The sequence below is a fragment of the Quercus robur genome, chromosome 2, assembly GCF_932294415.1.
Source record: "Quercus robur chromosome 2, dhQueRobu3.1, whole genome shotgun sequence".
NCBI lineage: Eukaryota > Viridiplantae > Streptophyta > Magnoliopsida > Fagales > Fagaceae > Quercus > Quercus robur.
In genome coordinates, this window is record NC_065535.1 from 80,514,202 (window position 1) to 80,529,166 (window position 14,965).

Below are 14,965 nucleotides of genomic sequence, written 5' to 3' on the forward strand. Positions count from 1 at the left end.
TATTGAATTTCAGTCATTCAAAAATTAAATAATTACACCGTCATTTTGGTAGAAGTTGATACAGTATCTGCACGTAGTATAAGTATATAAATATAAATCTCAAGAACGCTTGCATTGTAAACGTCCATAACCTTTCTATGTGCCTGAGGTTTAGTGAAACAGATATTCTAGGACCACAACAAAATTTACAATTTGTCCGCATAACAAGTTGTGGACCCACAATGAAAACTTGGAGCACCAATGCCAACTTTTTGCATCACGATTCTATTTGAGTCTATCATTTGCCTATAGTATGTTTAGATCATCATGCTCTTCTTTTTTTGGTAAACCATGCTCTTCTTGTTTAATGGCAAAGGCCCCAATTTTTAGCATTTAAGCTAAAATATATATATATATATATATAACAAAATAAAAAATAAAAAAAACAAAACAAAACGTATTCATTTGGAAGAAAAATGGATTTATATGGAAACAGTGACTCATTATTATTTTCACGTGGATCCAACTTTTTTTCAATACTCACAATTACTCACATAAGAGGTATTAAGAAAGAGTGTGGTCCTATCATTATTCTTTTTCAACATCTGACTTTGTGTGATTTTAATTTTTACCCATTGCACAAGCAAACCGTTGGACTTTTGTGTACTAAGTCTACAGACCACGGAGTACAAACTATGAATCTATGATCACTCTAATTCGCGTGAAGGACAAGGTTCGAGGGGTAAGAAATTCGTGACTAGAAATGTGTTAAATTGGTAACCTGTTTTTCGCTCAAAGAAATATTGGTAACCTGTTTTGTTTGAAAAAAAAAAAAAGCTCCCACATAAATAACTAACCTTGAATCATTTTTGTTTCTTTCAAAATTTTATAGTTGCAACCATGGGCGAAAGAATTTGAATCTTAAATTGAGATTTCTTAGCTACTACTTGACATGCACTTGGAACCAAAATAGAGAAATATGTGCAGCCTGGCGTGCGCACATTCATCTCCTCCATTAAGATCGATATCTCATTCTAATAGACCAAGATTGAAAATTGGAGACAATATCAGATTTAGAGGTCAGGCACAGATTTTGTTTCCCCTTAAAAAAACGAAATTAACAAAAAATACGCATAAAGAAGGAAAAAGAAAGTCATGAAACTCCAATGACATTCATATTTTCTTACAACCTAATTACTTCCCATATCAGTTTTTACTTTTATTTACCATTGTCCTTTACTCAAGAGAGTCCATCTCATACCGAAGGTTGTACTCGTTTGACTAGTGAAATGATATATTTCGATACTAGTTAATACCGACGTACCGTTTTGGATTTACTGTTATTTTTTATATTTATATACATATATTTATATATATATATATATGTGTGTAATAATAAATATAAAAGTTTATAATAAAACATTACCTCAATTCAAAACAAATTATTCATGGTTTTAGATTTTAGCATCAATTAAAAGATATATATATGTGGGGCCCGGCCCAAAAACAATGGGCTATTCCAAATTCAGGCCCATCCGAGGAGCGTCCTGTCCGAAGAAAAACCACATATGAAGCATTACTCGATCCCACTAACGCCAAGGAAACCTGTCCGAGGAGTAACTCCTCCTCGGACATCACGAAGCCCAGACGAGGAACTCTCCCCAGCCATTTCAGTTCATCCTCCCAACATATAAAATGAATAAAATCCAAAATATCTCATGGAAAGCTACCACCACATTAATTGCGTCCCAACCACCCTCTTGGCCGCATTAATGAGGAAAAGACCCCTGAACAGTACCACCTTGGCCTCTGCAACTCACAAAGGGACTGATGAGGGCGTCTGATGGGACAGGTGCTCAAGTAGATGCTTAGATGATCAACAGGTGTAAGGTTGAGATGAGAGGAAGAGAACTATATAATGTAGTGGAGTCCCTCAAAGAAGGGGACGGAAAAACTGTATTGGGAACTGAAGAAATAGAATCATACAGGAGAGATCCATTCTTGTGTCTTTATTTTTTTTGCAAACAATACTGTCTATGTATCAGACCGAATAGGTTCACTGAGGCTAAGTTCTTTGACCCATCCTCTACAAATATTTATTGTGGGTTGCGCTTTGGGCCAAGGCCTGATCAATAGAAGTTGGGCCAGGAAAATCGTGCAACTACAATTGGCGCCGTCTGTGGGAAGAACTAAGGCATCAGCTAGTGCAAACGGTCGAGCATGGCAGAACTAGGTCCGCACCAGGAGGATCCTCACCAAGCTAACTCCCAACGGACACAACCCGCCGAGTCCCAGAGGCAAAATAACCCAACCAACCCAGGCGGCAGGGGGAATCGTGAGGGAAGTGTGCATACTATCCGGACGAGCCAGAGTCACACTCAGATAGGAAGTCACGTGTCTCAGAGGCGAAATAGTCACCAGGCCATGCAGCGAGAGATAGATGACCTAAAAAGGAAGTTACGACGTGTGCAGCGAAGACGATCTCCCTCTGACTCAGGCGAGTCTTCTAATGCGGAGGACGTGAGTTACAGACAAAGGTCAAGGACCCCCCCAAGTGAAACCTTCTCTTACGAAAAGGAACCACGCCCTGTACGGAAGTATGAGAACCCATCCAGCAAAGGTTCGGGGAACGACGCCATGAAGAAGGCGCTGGATCAGGTCTCGAGGTCACCCTTCACGAATAGAATCGAAGGGGCTAAGCTGCCAAGACGCTTCAACCAACCGGTGTTCGCCATCTATAACGGCAGTGCAGACCCGGTAGAGCACGTGAGTCAGTTTAACCAAAAAATGGCGATTTATTCGCAAAACGAAGCCCTAATGTGCAAAATCTTCCTATCCAGCTTGGGATCGATGGCAATGAGGTGGTTCAACAGCCTGAAGACAAACTTCGTAGGCTCCTACAAGCAGCTCACTCAAGCTTTTTGCTCCCGTTTTATCACAAACACCAGAGTCCCTCGACCTCTCAGTTCGCTACTATCCTTATCCATGCACGAAGGAGAAACCCTGAAAGCGTACTCGGATAGGTATTGGGAGGTGTATAACGATTTAGATGACAACCATGATAATGTTGCTATCAGCACGTTCAAAAGCGGTCTCCCCACCGATCATGGCTTAAGGAAATCCCTCACCGGAAAACCAGTTACTGATGTCCAACAGCTAATGGATAGGATCGACAAGTACAAAAGAGTAGAGGAAGATCAGCTGCAAGGGAAGGGAAAGGAGAAGATTATCCCCCCCAAAGCAAATGATTTCAGGTCGGAACGTCACAATCCTGGTCAGCCGAGGAGAGATTTTCCGCGACAGGCTGGGCAGAGCAACCCGCAAACAGTGAATGCCGTATTCAGAGAGCCAGTACAACAGGTACTGGAGAAAGTAAGGGATGAACCCTATTTCAGATGGTCGGGAAAGATGGCTGGAGACCCTTCCAAACGTAACCAGAACCTGTACTGCCACTATCATCGGGACCATGGGCATACTACTGAGGACTGCAGGAATCTGTGGAATCACCTAGATCAATTGGTCCGAGAAGGAAAGTTACGTCACCTGCTGCACCCATCGAGCGGCCATCCCGGCCAAGCAGCACAAGAGCCTCGAAGGGACGTGTCTTTAAGACCCCCCACCGGGACGATACACGTCATCCTCGCTGCACCAAGAAGAACCGGGCCACCCATCCCCAGGGTATTAGCTGTTGATCGGCTCCCCTCCGAGGGCAGGCAAAGGGAGCCCAAAAGGCCAAAAAAGGGAAGCTCCTTGATACTGGAATTCTCGGATGAGGATAAGAGAGGAACTGTTCAACCTCACGATGATGCCTTGGTGGTCACATTGCAGATTGGGGGCTTCGATGTGAAAAGGGTGTTAGTAGACTCGGGAAGTGCGGTGGAGATAATGTACCCTGACCTATACAAGGGGCTGAACTTGAAACCGGAAGATTTGACAGCTTATGACTCCCCCCTTCTCAGCTTCGAGGGAAGGATTGTTACGCTAAAAGGGCAAATCCGACTACCCGTACAGACTGGGGCGGAAGTGGTGGAGGTGAATTTTATCGTGGTCGACGCTTATTCACCCTACACCGTGATAGTTGCAAGGCCATGGATCCACTCCCTAGGGGCCGTGACCTCCACACTTCACCAAAAAGTAAAATACCCATCCAGAGGACAAGTGGAAGAGATCCGAGGAGATCAGGTCGTGGCCAGGAAGTGTATGGTGGCCGCCATTTTACATCGGCCCTTAGTCGAGTCCTCGGTCCCAGAGAGCTTATAGCAACCAGCCTCCTCGGCAAGGCAAGACGATGGGCTGGCCGAGGTGATAAGGTGTGAAGGTTTAGATAAGATTGTTGTCAACGATGACCCGGAGAAGTTCTTTCAGGTCGGCTCTAAATTGCCCTCTCAAGAAAAGGAGGAACTGGTCAGATTTCTCAGAGAAAATGTCGACGTATTCGCATGGGACGCCTACGATGCCCCGGGAGTTGATCCTAGCCTCATTTGTCACCACCTGAACGTCAACCCCTCTTCCACTCCAAGGAAGCAGCCACCCCGACGCCCTTCAAAGGAACACGCTAGTGCCGTAAGAGACGAAGTGGCAAAATTGAAAAGAGCAGGGGCTATCAAAGAGGTCTTTTATCCCGAATGGTTGGCGAACACAGTGGTGGTAAGGAAGAAGACGGGGAAGTGGAGGGTCTGCGTGGACTTCACGGACCTGAACAAGGCGTGCCCCAAGGACCCATTCCCCCTACCCAAAATCGATCGATTGGTGGATGCAACCGTGGGGCACCCTCGAATGAGCTTCCTGGACGCCTTCCAGGGCTATCATCAGATACCCCTTGCGCTAGAGGACCAAGAGAAAACGGCTTTCATGACGCCCATCGGAAATTATCATTATAAGGTGATGCCGTTCGGGCTAAAGAACGCGGGCTCAACCTACCAAAGGATGATGACTCGGATGTTCGAGCCACAACTGGGCAAGATCATTGAAGTTTATATAGACGATATGGTTGTGAAGAGTAAAAGGGTGTCCGAGCACGTGAAAGACCTCGGAATAGTCTTCGCTATCTTAAGGGAGCACCGGTTTCGGCTGAATGCCTCCAAATGTTCATTCGGGGTCGGGTCTGGGAAATTCCTAGGGTACATGGTCACCCACAGGGGAATAGAAGTAAGTCCCGACCAAATCAAAGCCATTAACAGCCTACAGACTCCTCGGAACCCGAAGGAGGTGCAGAAGCTCACTGGCATGATTGCGGCATTAAACCGGTTCATATCGCGATCGGCGGATCGATGTCGGCCTTTTTACCTCCTGATAAACAAGTGGAAAGAGTTCGAATGGTCGGAGGATTGCGTTCAGGCTTTCCAGCAGCTTAAGGACTACCTGTCCCGACCACCCATCATGTCCAGTCTTGAGGCAGATGAGGTGCTGTTTGCCTACATCACCGTAGCTCCCCACGCTGTAAGCCTGGTACTAATACGGAATGATAATGGGGTGCAGCGACCGGTGTACTATGTGAGCAAATCACTACATGAGGCCGAGGTGCGATACCTACCTTTAGAAAAGGCAATTCTGGCGATAGTGCACGCAACCCGGAAGCTTCCTCATTACTTTCAGGCGCCTACGGTCATCGTTCTAACTCAGCTTCCCCTTTGAGCCGTGCTTCGAAGCGCTGACTACACAGGAAGGATCGCCATGTGGAGTGCTCTTTTGGGGGCCTTTGATATTAAATATATGCCCAGACCCTCCGTCAAAGGACAGGTCCTCGCAGACTTGGTAGCGGAGTTTGCTGAGCCCTCTATAGAAACAATGACCGAGAAGAAAGACCTGGGTGGAAAATTGGTCGGCGCAATTTCAGCAGGGGGGACCATGCATTGGAAGGTCTACGTGGATGGCGCGGCCAACCAGAGAGGATCAGGAGTTGGGATAGTTTTAATATCGCCGGACGGCGTTGCCATTGAAAAATCGTTAAGACTCGGATTCTCGGCTACGAACAATGAAGCCGAATACGAAGCCTTACTTCAGGGGATGGCGATGGTTCAAAGATTGAGTGGAAGAATAATAGAAGCATTCTCGGACTCCAGATTAGTGGTCGGACAAGTGATGGGCGAGCTTGAAGCTCGAGATACTAGGATGCAAGAGTATCTGGGACAAGTCAAATGGCTACAGACGAGTTTTGAATCCTTTAGTCTGACGCACATTTCCAGGAGCGTAAACACCCATGCAGACTCGCTGGCCACTCTCGCCACGTCCTCGGCGCATAATCTGCCGCGAATGATCCTTGTTGAAGATCTATCACAGGCAAGTCCCATCCGCGGAGACCCGGCTCAAGTCCATCAGATCAGAAAAAGTCCCAGCTGGATGGATCCCATAAAGAGCTTCCTCCAAAGCGACATCTTACCGGAGGAAAAACTGGAAGCCGAGAAGATACACAGGAATGCTCCTCGGTTCTGGCTATCAGAGGACCACAAACTATATCGACGCTCTTACTCTGGACCGTACCTACTCTGCATACATCCAGAAGAGTCCGAATCTTTACTTGAGGAGTTACACGAGGGGATTTGCGAAAGCCACACCGGAGGAAGGTCGCTGGCGCACAGGGCACTCACCCAAGGGTACTGGTGGCCGAACATGCAAAGAGAGGCCCAAGAATACGCTAAGAAGTGCGACCAGTGCCAAAGATTCGCCCCGAATATCCACCAACCCGGAGGGGTCCTCAACCCCCTCTCTAGCCCATGGCCGTTCGCACAATGGGGCATTGATATAGTCGGACCTTTCCCCAAAGCTACGGGGAACAAACGATACATAATAGTCGGAACTGATTACTTCACTAAATGGGTGGAAGCTGAGCCCTTGGCCAACATTAGGGACGTGGACGCCCAAAAATTCATCTGGAAGAACATCATCACCCGCTTCGGGACTCCGCGTACACTCATTTCCGACAATGGTCTGCAGTTCGACAGTAGGAACTTTAGGGAGTATTGCCGCGAGTTTGGAATCATTAACCGATATTCCACCCCCGCCTACCCTCAAGGAAATGGGCAGGTCGAGGCCGTGAACAAGGTCATAGTGAACGGACTGAAGAAGAGACTGGACGAGGCAAAGGGGAGATGGGTAAAAGAACTCCCCCACGTCTTATAGACTTATCGGACGACGCCACGACGATCGACCGGTGAGACCCCCTTCTCGATGACTTATGGGGCTGAGGCCGCGCTCCCGATCGAGAACAACTTTCCCACACTAAGGTCTAGATCGTTTACCCCAAACGATAACGACGAGTTATTGGAACGGAGTCTGGACCTAGCTGAAGAAAGAAGGGAAAAAGCGATGATTCATATGGCCTATTATCACCAGAAGCTGAGACAAGGGTATGATGCTAACGTCAAACTGCGGCCTCTGGGTCCAGGTGATCTCGTGATGAGGAAGATTCTTGGCAGCGCAAAGAACCCCTCTTGGGGCAAGTTGGGGCCCAATTGGGAGGGACCATACCGTGTCACATCCGTGGCCGGAATAGGCGCCTACTACCTAGAAGATTTGGATGAAAAAGCTGTACCTCGACCATGGAATGTAAATAACCTTAGAAGATATTATTATTAATGAGAATGGCTTAGCATACGTTTTCTTTCATGACTATCCGCTGCTTGCTGATCTACTGACAACTATTCATAAGTTTTAAACAGAACCTAAGTCCTGCATGGCTCCTCGGACCACAGACTTAGGGGAAATTATTACTTAAGGCAACTACTCAAAAAGTTTTGGACAGAACCAAGGCCTTGCATGGTCCTCGAACTCAAGCCTATGGGGAAACCAAGTATCCAAAATAAGTTTTAAACAGAACCTAAGTCCTGCATGGCTCCTCGGACCACAGACTTAGGGGAAATTAATACTTAGGGCATCTATTCATAAGTTTTAAACAGAACCTAAGTCCTGCATGGCTCCTCGGACCACAGACTTAGGGGAAATTATTACTTAAGGCAACTACTCAAAAAGTTTTGGACAGAACCAAGGCCTTGCATGGTCCTCGGACTCAAGCCTATGGGGAAACCAAGTATCCAAAATAAGTTTTAAACAGAACCTAAGTCCTGCATGGCTCCTCGGACCACAGACTTAGGGGAAATTAATACTTAGGGCAACTATTCATAAGTTTTAAACAGAACCTAAGTCCTGCATGGCTCCTCGGACCACAGACTTAGGGGAAATTATTACTTAAGGCAACTACTCAAAAAGTTTTGGACAAAACCAAGGCCTTGCATGGTCCTCGGACTCAAGCCTATGAGGAAACCAAGTATCCAAAATAAGTTTTAAACAGAACCTAAGTCCTGCATGGCTCCTCGGACCACAGACTTAGGGGAAATTAATACTTAGGACAACTATTCATAAGTTTTAAACAGAACCTAAGTCCTGCATGGTTCCTTGGACCACAGACTTAAGGGAAATTATTACTTATGATAGATTGGGAGATTATTACTTAAAGGAAATCATTTTAATGCATGCGCACAGTCTAGCACCATCGCAACCCTCAAATGCGCAGCCCAAAAACCCATTTATTTTGATTGTTTACCTGTATCTACATCGTTGCAAATGTTTAAAAAAGAACGCTACTGACATACATCCATAGTATACAAAACGAACATTTTATATTAATATTCCAAGTACATTAGAAAGAGAGGTCCTTACAAAAGAATGGAAAAATAAGACGACTCTCATTCAAAAAAAAAAAAAAAAGAGTACAAAGATCAAAAGCCTAAAAGGCTAAGCCTTAGCAGGAGGATCTTCTTTCTGCTCGGGCTGAGGAGGAGGAACCTCGATGGTAGAGTCTGCGGCGGGATCCTTCGCCATATCAGGCATAGGGACGGCATCTGGCACCGTCAGATCCTGCTCAGTCGCTGCCTGGGCGCCGTCAGGATTCTCTCGGATCTCCGGAGGGAAGAAGATGTTCTCAGGCAGCCTTAATGCCGAATCTGCAGGAACTCCTGCAGCATCAAGGGCGTAAGCCCATGAGGTGCTGCAGTAATCACTGCACACCTCAGGGATCTCCTCGGAGAGCCTGGCCTCCATTTCTTGGACCCCAAGCTGGCGAGCAGCATTCTTTTCAGCCTCCACAGACTCCCGGATCAGCTGAGCCTCCTCTCTAACCCGCCGCAGCTCATCATCGATTTTTTGCAGAGCAGTCTTAAGTTCCAGCACTGCCTGCTTTTCGGTGGCGAGGTTGATCTGGGTCAAATGTAGCTCCTTGCGCTGATCTTCCGCCTGGGTCTCGGCACTCTTCAAACCAGCCTCAGCGCTTTTACGCTTTTTCTCCGACTCCTTGAACTTCTCAGTAAGTTCAAGATGTTCCTGCTTCAGGGATCCCAAGGTCTTCTCCATCTCCGTCCGGGATTGGACCTTAACCTCAGCCCGACTTCGATTATACCGACAAAATTCCTCAGCCACAAATACCTGTTGAGTAATCTGTAAACGAAACAAAGTCAATTCAGAATTTGACAGGGTTAAATAAGTCAATAAATCAGTAAAAGAATTACTCACTAGCGCAAGATCCCTTTTAAGGGATAGGAAAAGCTCAGGCTGAGAGAACCGCCTATAGGCCTCCATATCCCGAGGAAGCAGTAAGGGTTGCTCTAAGGCCTCCGCCACATACCCTGCTCGGCCCCGATTGTACTCTCGGATCGACGAGTTGTAGGGAATAGCAACCCCCTCCAACTCCAGCTTAGGACTCCACGTGCGCGGGGCAGCACGCACCTCAGCGCGGTTCTCCCCATCCCTACTTTCAGAGGAGTTTGCCCTCTTGCTCCTCTGCCCCTTGGCAGCCTTTTGCTGCTTAGCAGGCCGGGTAACCAACTCACCCTCCTCAGAAATGTCAACCTGCCTCTTCTTCTTCAGGTCGGGGATCGCTTTGAGGCCAGGATCAGTAGGGACCTGAGGGGCAATAGGAGGCGGGTCCTGGGTTTGCGCTTTGGCAGGCGCCTTCGAGGACTGGCCCTTGCCTCGGCTGGACATCAACTCTCTCAGAGACTTTCCCTTTCCTGCCATGGGCTCTGCCTCTTCGTCTGAAGTATCGTCTGAGCAGATAACGATTGAGGGAACACCGACTGCGGAATGTTGGTCCTGCTCTGCTTCGGGATTAGAAAGCTCCACCAAGGGGTTTTGCTGAATTTCCTCCTCGAAGTAAAACTTGTCTATCTCTTCCTCAAGGGAAAGACGAGATGATTCAGCTTCTTCTTCAACCAAAACAGCAGCGCCAGGCTCGTTTACCAGAGGTAGCTGCTCTGTTAAATAGGGATTTCTGACACCAGGCAACACAACTGGTGGCAGATCGTGTTGAGCTAGGAACCCGTCCTTGGACACGTCAATCCTAGCCAGCCTCGGACTGCCAGCCCTTATAGCGTGACCGATTGCCTGGAAAGCGCTGCTTAGAGGTTGATAGCCCAGAACCAGATGGGTCGCACGCAACTGTCCGTCCTCAGAAACGTAAATCTCCGACCTAAGAAGATAGTTCAACGCTGGCACGTTCACAAAGTTTATCTGAGGAGCAATGTGAACTTTGTCTGCAAACAACCAAGAAAAGTGGGGTTAGTCCATGAAATTTTCCAATTACAAAGAAAGCAAGAAAAATAACCCCTCAATACTAAATCCTTTCCCAGAAAGGACCGATCCTAAAAGCGCCGCACCTGGGTTTCTTGCCCGAGTTGGACAATGAATACCGTCGAACCACTCCCCAGAAGCAATGAGGAAGTCATTCTTCACGGTCTTATTGGATACTGGGAGACAAGAGATCAACCTAACGTCCTCGTTCCGGGATTTAAGATAATACCCATCATCCCCGAGGCGGTGACATTCGTACAGATGAGCCACATCGTGCCAAGTAAGGCCTAGATTCATCCGCCCGTCTAAGACATCTACACAGCCTAGTATCTTGAACATATTCGAGGCACACTGATACGGCGTCAACCTATGGTTGAACAGGTATTCCCTTCTAATCCTACGCATGGGAAGTGTCATCCCTCCCTCTATGAAAGCAATCATGGGGATAACGACTTCTCCCTCACTTCTATCTGTCAATACTCCTTCAAGAGGACAGTACCGCAGCCCAACCCCCGAGGGAATGTGGTATTTAGCCCTAAAGGCCTCCATAGCGGCGGGAGTTTTTACTAATTTTTCGAATCTACCCATCTGAACTGAACTGGGGAAATGAAAGTAAAGACTGAGAAGAAAAGTAGAGTCCGAGGAGGGAATTGAAACAGCGAGAAGAACGAAATATACTGGTACCTTCACAAAACGCCCAATGGGACGCCTGGAAATCTCTCTTGGACGAAACGCTTCACAAAAAACGGTTTCGGTGGCGCAACGGACGCAAGTGTTCGTGTATCTCTGGGATTCGATGGAGTTCTCTGGAGTCCTTTGAGGTCTATGAAATACAGATAAAAAGAAGGAACTGAACCCCTCTGACGTCTTATATAGCCGAGAGGAGAGAGAAATGGTCACTCTTGCCTAAAAATACGAGAAAAAACGATGGCCGTTCGATCCACGCCACGCCGTTGGATGAAGGGAACATAACGCCTCCAGAAGTTAATGGCCGCGCCTCGTAAATTGTAGCGCGTCAAAAGTAACGATCCGCACGCGCGCCACACGATCTCCTTATTTCCATCCTCTCACAAACATCAAAACCCCGCTTTTCTCCTCGGAAGGAGATAAAAACCGGAGTTTTGAGGGGCTATTGTGGGGCCCGGCCCAAAAACAATGGGCTATTCCAAATTCAGGCCCATCCGAGGAGCGTCCTGTCCGAAAAAAAACCACATATGAAGCATTACTCGATCCCACTAACGCCAAGGAAACCTATCCGAGGAGTAACTCCTCCTCGGACATCACGAAGCCCAGACGAGGAACTCTCCCCAGCCATTTCAGTTCATCCTTCCAACATATAAAATGAATAAAATCCAAAATATCTCATGGAAAGCTACCATCACATTAATTGCGTCCCAACCACCCTCTTGGCCGCATTAATGAGGAAAAGACCCCTGAATAGTACCACCTTGGCCTCTGCAACTCACAAAGGGACTGATGAGGGCGTCTGATGGGACAGGTGCTCAAGTAGATGCTTAGATGATCAACAGGTGTAAGGTTGAGATGAGAGGAAGAGAACTATATAATGTAGTGGAGTCCCTCAAAGAAGGGGATGGAAAAACTGTATTGGGAACTGAAGAAATAGAATCATACAGGAGAGATCCATTCTTGTGTCTTTATTTTTTCTGCAAACAATACTGTCCATGTATCAGACCGAATAGGTTCACTGAGGCTAAGTTCTTTGACCCATCCTCTACAAATATTTATTGTGGGTTGCGCTTTGGGCCAAGGCCTGATCAATAGAAGTTGGGCCAGGAAAATCGTGCAACTACAATATATATATATATATATATATATAAATAGAAAGCTTAATTGTTCATTAATGCAAGTAAGTTACCATTTTGCCCTAAGAAAAATTCAAAAATTACAAAACTAAAATAAATAAATAAAAGCTTTTTTCTGTACTGACCGGTACGTCCAATACTGACCGGTAATATTAGAAATCGGCCGGTATGGTCGGTACATGACCGGTATTTAAACCAGTACGAAATGTTAGCATTTCGATACTAGTATATGTACTGATACGGTATATATCATCAACCACCTCGCCTTTACCAACTACCAACCCAAAAACAAAAACCCTAGAAACCAAACACATATGTTGTGATTTAAAAAAAATAAATGTATCCATATTGTTTTTTCTTCAATTTTGTATTTTTCTACCAAATTTTTGACACATAATTTCTTGAAAGATGTTGAATTTTATGAACTATGATCTAAAAGACTATAACGTCGGCAATGGACAAACTAAACTTTGACCTTAAATAAATGTCTTGGATAATATTATGCGTAATTAGAGTCATATTATGTTTTAGTGAATATAATTCCATCTCAAGAGGAGAGATTCATCAAGATGATCCTTTCCTCCTTATAAGTTGAGTAAATCCATATGGTGATGTTTTTTTTTTTGAGAAAGTAACTAACCCAGCTGTACTTTCTAAAAAGTGACAGAAACTATTTTTATATAATTTTTTTCTTATCCTAAGTTGTTTTTTAATGAAATATTAGAGCCGTTTGGTAACCCTACTCAACATACATTTTTTACATTTTAAACATACTTACACAATTACACACATTTCAATACACATTTTCACCCACACATATATTAAAAATACTCAAAATACCTTACTCAAACTTAAACTTACTCAAACTTAAACTTAGTTACCTAAGCCGCTTCCATACCTAAATTTACACCTTACTTACATGTCAATTTATGATTAGTATAAGTTTTTTTTGGAGATGAAGTGGTGTATAAGTTGACACATGTCAGTGTCACACAACATGCATCTTAATCATTCTAATTTCTTTAAAATTTTTCTTTATCATTTTGGTTTTTCACAAAAACGGCCTTGGCAAGCTAAACACATCCATAGTTTTCAACTTCCCCTGCACCCCCACGTAGCGACTTGTGTGATTTTACCCCCTGCACAAGCAAACCGTTGGACTGTTGTGTACAGACCATAGTAGACTGTGATCACTCTGATTCGCCTGAAGGGCAAGGTTCGCAGGTGACGACATTCGCCTGATCGACCAATGACCATAATGTGTTCAAATGGGTAACCTGTTTACGAAATTTTTCTTATTTGAAAAAAATAATACACCCACATAAATAATTGTAACCTTGAATCATTATTTCATTAAAAGTTCGAGTTCATCAAAAAAATTTCATTCAAAATTCGATTGTCGCTACTAGCAAGGATATTATGTAATTAATTGGTATCCAAATATATATAAATAAAGTTACGTACTCTAGGATCCAACTTAGAAAAATATGTGCGCATCCTGGCGTGCGCACATTCATCACCTCCGTTAAAATCGATATCTCATTCTAACAGACCAAGATAGAAAATTAGATAATTTCAGATTCAAAGGTCAGACACAATTAAAAAAGAAAAAACGAAATTAACCAAAAATACGCATAAAGATGAAAAAAAAGAAAGAAGAAAAGTCATGAAACTCGATTGATATTCGTATTTTTTTACAACCTAGTTTTCTTCCCAGATCAGTTTCTACTTTTATTTACCATCACCCTTTAACAGTTATCAAACCACAAACAGAAACCCTAGAAACATCCAAAAACCAAACACCTATATATGTTATGTTCATGATCCACACCGCCAAAACACTAAACAGACACTACTACGTCGTTTTGAAACATCCCATCACTTTCCAATCTTTCCCCTCAGCTTCACACCAAGAACCCTCTCCATCTTCGCCAACACAGCCTGGTTCGGCACAGCCTTCCCATTCTCATACTCCTGTACCACCTGAGGCCGCTCGTTGATCTGCTTGGCCAGCTCAGCCTGGCTCATCTTCTTCTCCAGCCGCGCCTTCTGTATCAACTGCTTCACCTCCGTCGACACCCGGTCCAGCGCCGCCGGCTCAGCCGCCTCGTCAAGCTTCTTCGCGTTCATAACCGGAGCCGCCTTCTTGTTCGAACCGGCTTCCGCCTTCTTCACGGTCTGCACCGCAGCCCCGGTCCGCAACGCCTGGTTCACCGCCTTCCTGTCGCGATCTTGAACCTTGGTCCTGTTCTTGTGAAGCACCACTGGCTCCCAGTCTTGGGTCAGAGCTCCTGGATATCGGCTCGGCATCGTAACAAACTCAGAGAGAGCGACAAAGCAACAGAGAGAGAAATTCCCCAACAAAGAAAACTCAGAGATAAAAAACACACAAGAAGAGCAAAAGAGAGAGAGCGAAAAAGAAACGCAGAAATTCTGTAACTAAAATAATTGTACAAGGAAGTAGAGAGAGGGGTATGTATATATAGGAGGTGAGGGTCTGGAAAGTTCTCAAGCCTTCTTGATACGGTAATTACTCTTGGTGGTCCATTACGTTAGCTTGCAAAACAAGCCATGAAGTTAAAATTAAAATATCTGCTCTTGTT

At 45.3% G+C, this 14,965-nt stretch overlaps 1 protein-coding gene across 1 annotated transcript; it reads right to left on the minus strand.

Moving 5' to 3' along the window:
* Positions 1-14,017: 14,017 nt before the first annotated feature.
* Positions 14,018-14,822, minus strand: LOC126715256 (multiprotein-bridging factor 1c). The gene has a single exon (XM_050415766.1). It carries the CDS (start codon positions 14,670-14,672, stop codon positions 14,241-14,243), a length of 432 nt encoding a protein of 143 aa, XP_050271723.1. The 5' UTR covers positions 14,673-14,822; the 3' UTR covers positions 14,018-14,240.
* Between the last annotated feature and the right edge of the window lie 143 nt (positions 14,823-14,965).

Bases quoted from the DNA above. Each gene is read 5' to 3' on its own strand.
- LOC126715256 (XM_050415766.1), bottom strand. From the start codon at position 14,672: ATGCCGAGCCGATATCCAGGAGCTCTGACCCAAGACTGGGAGCCAGTG.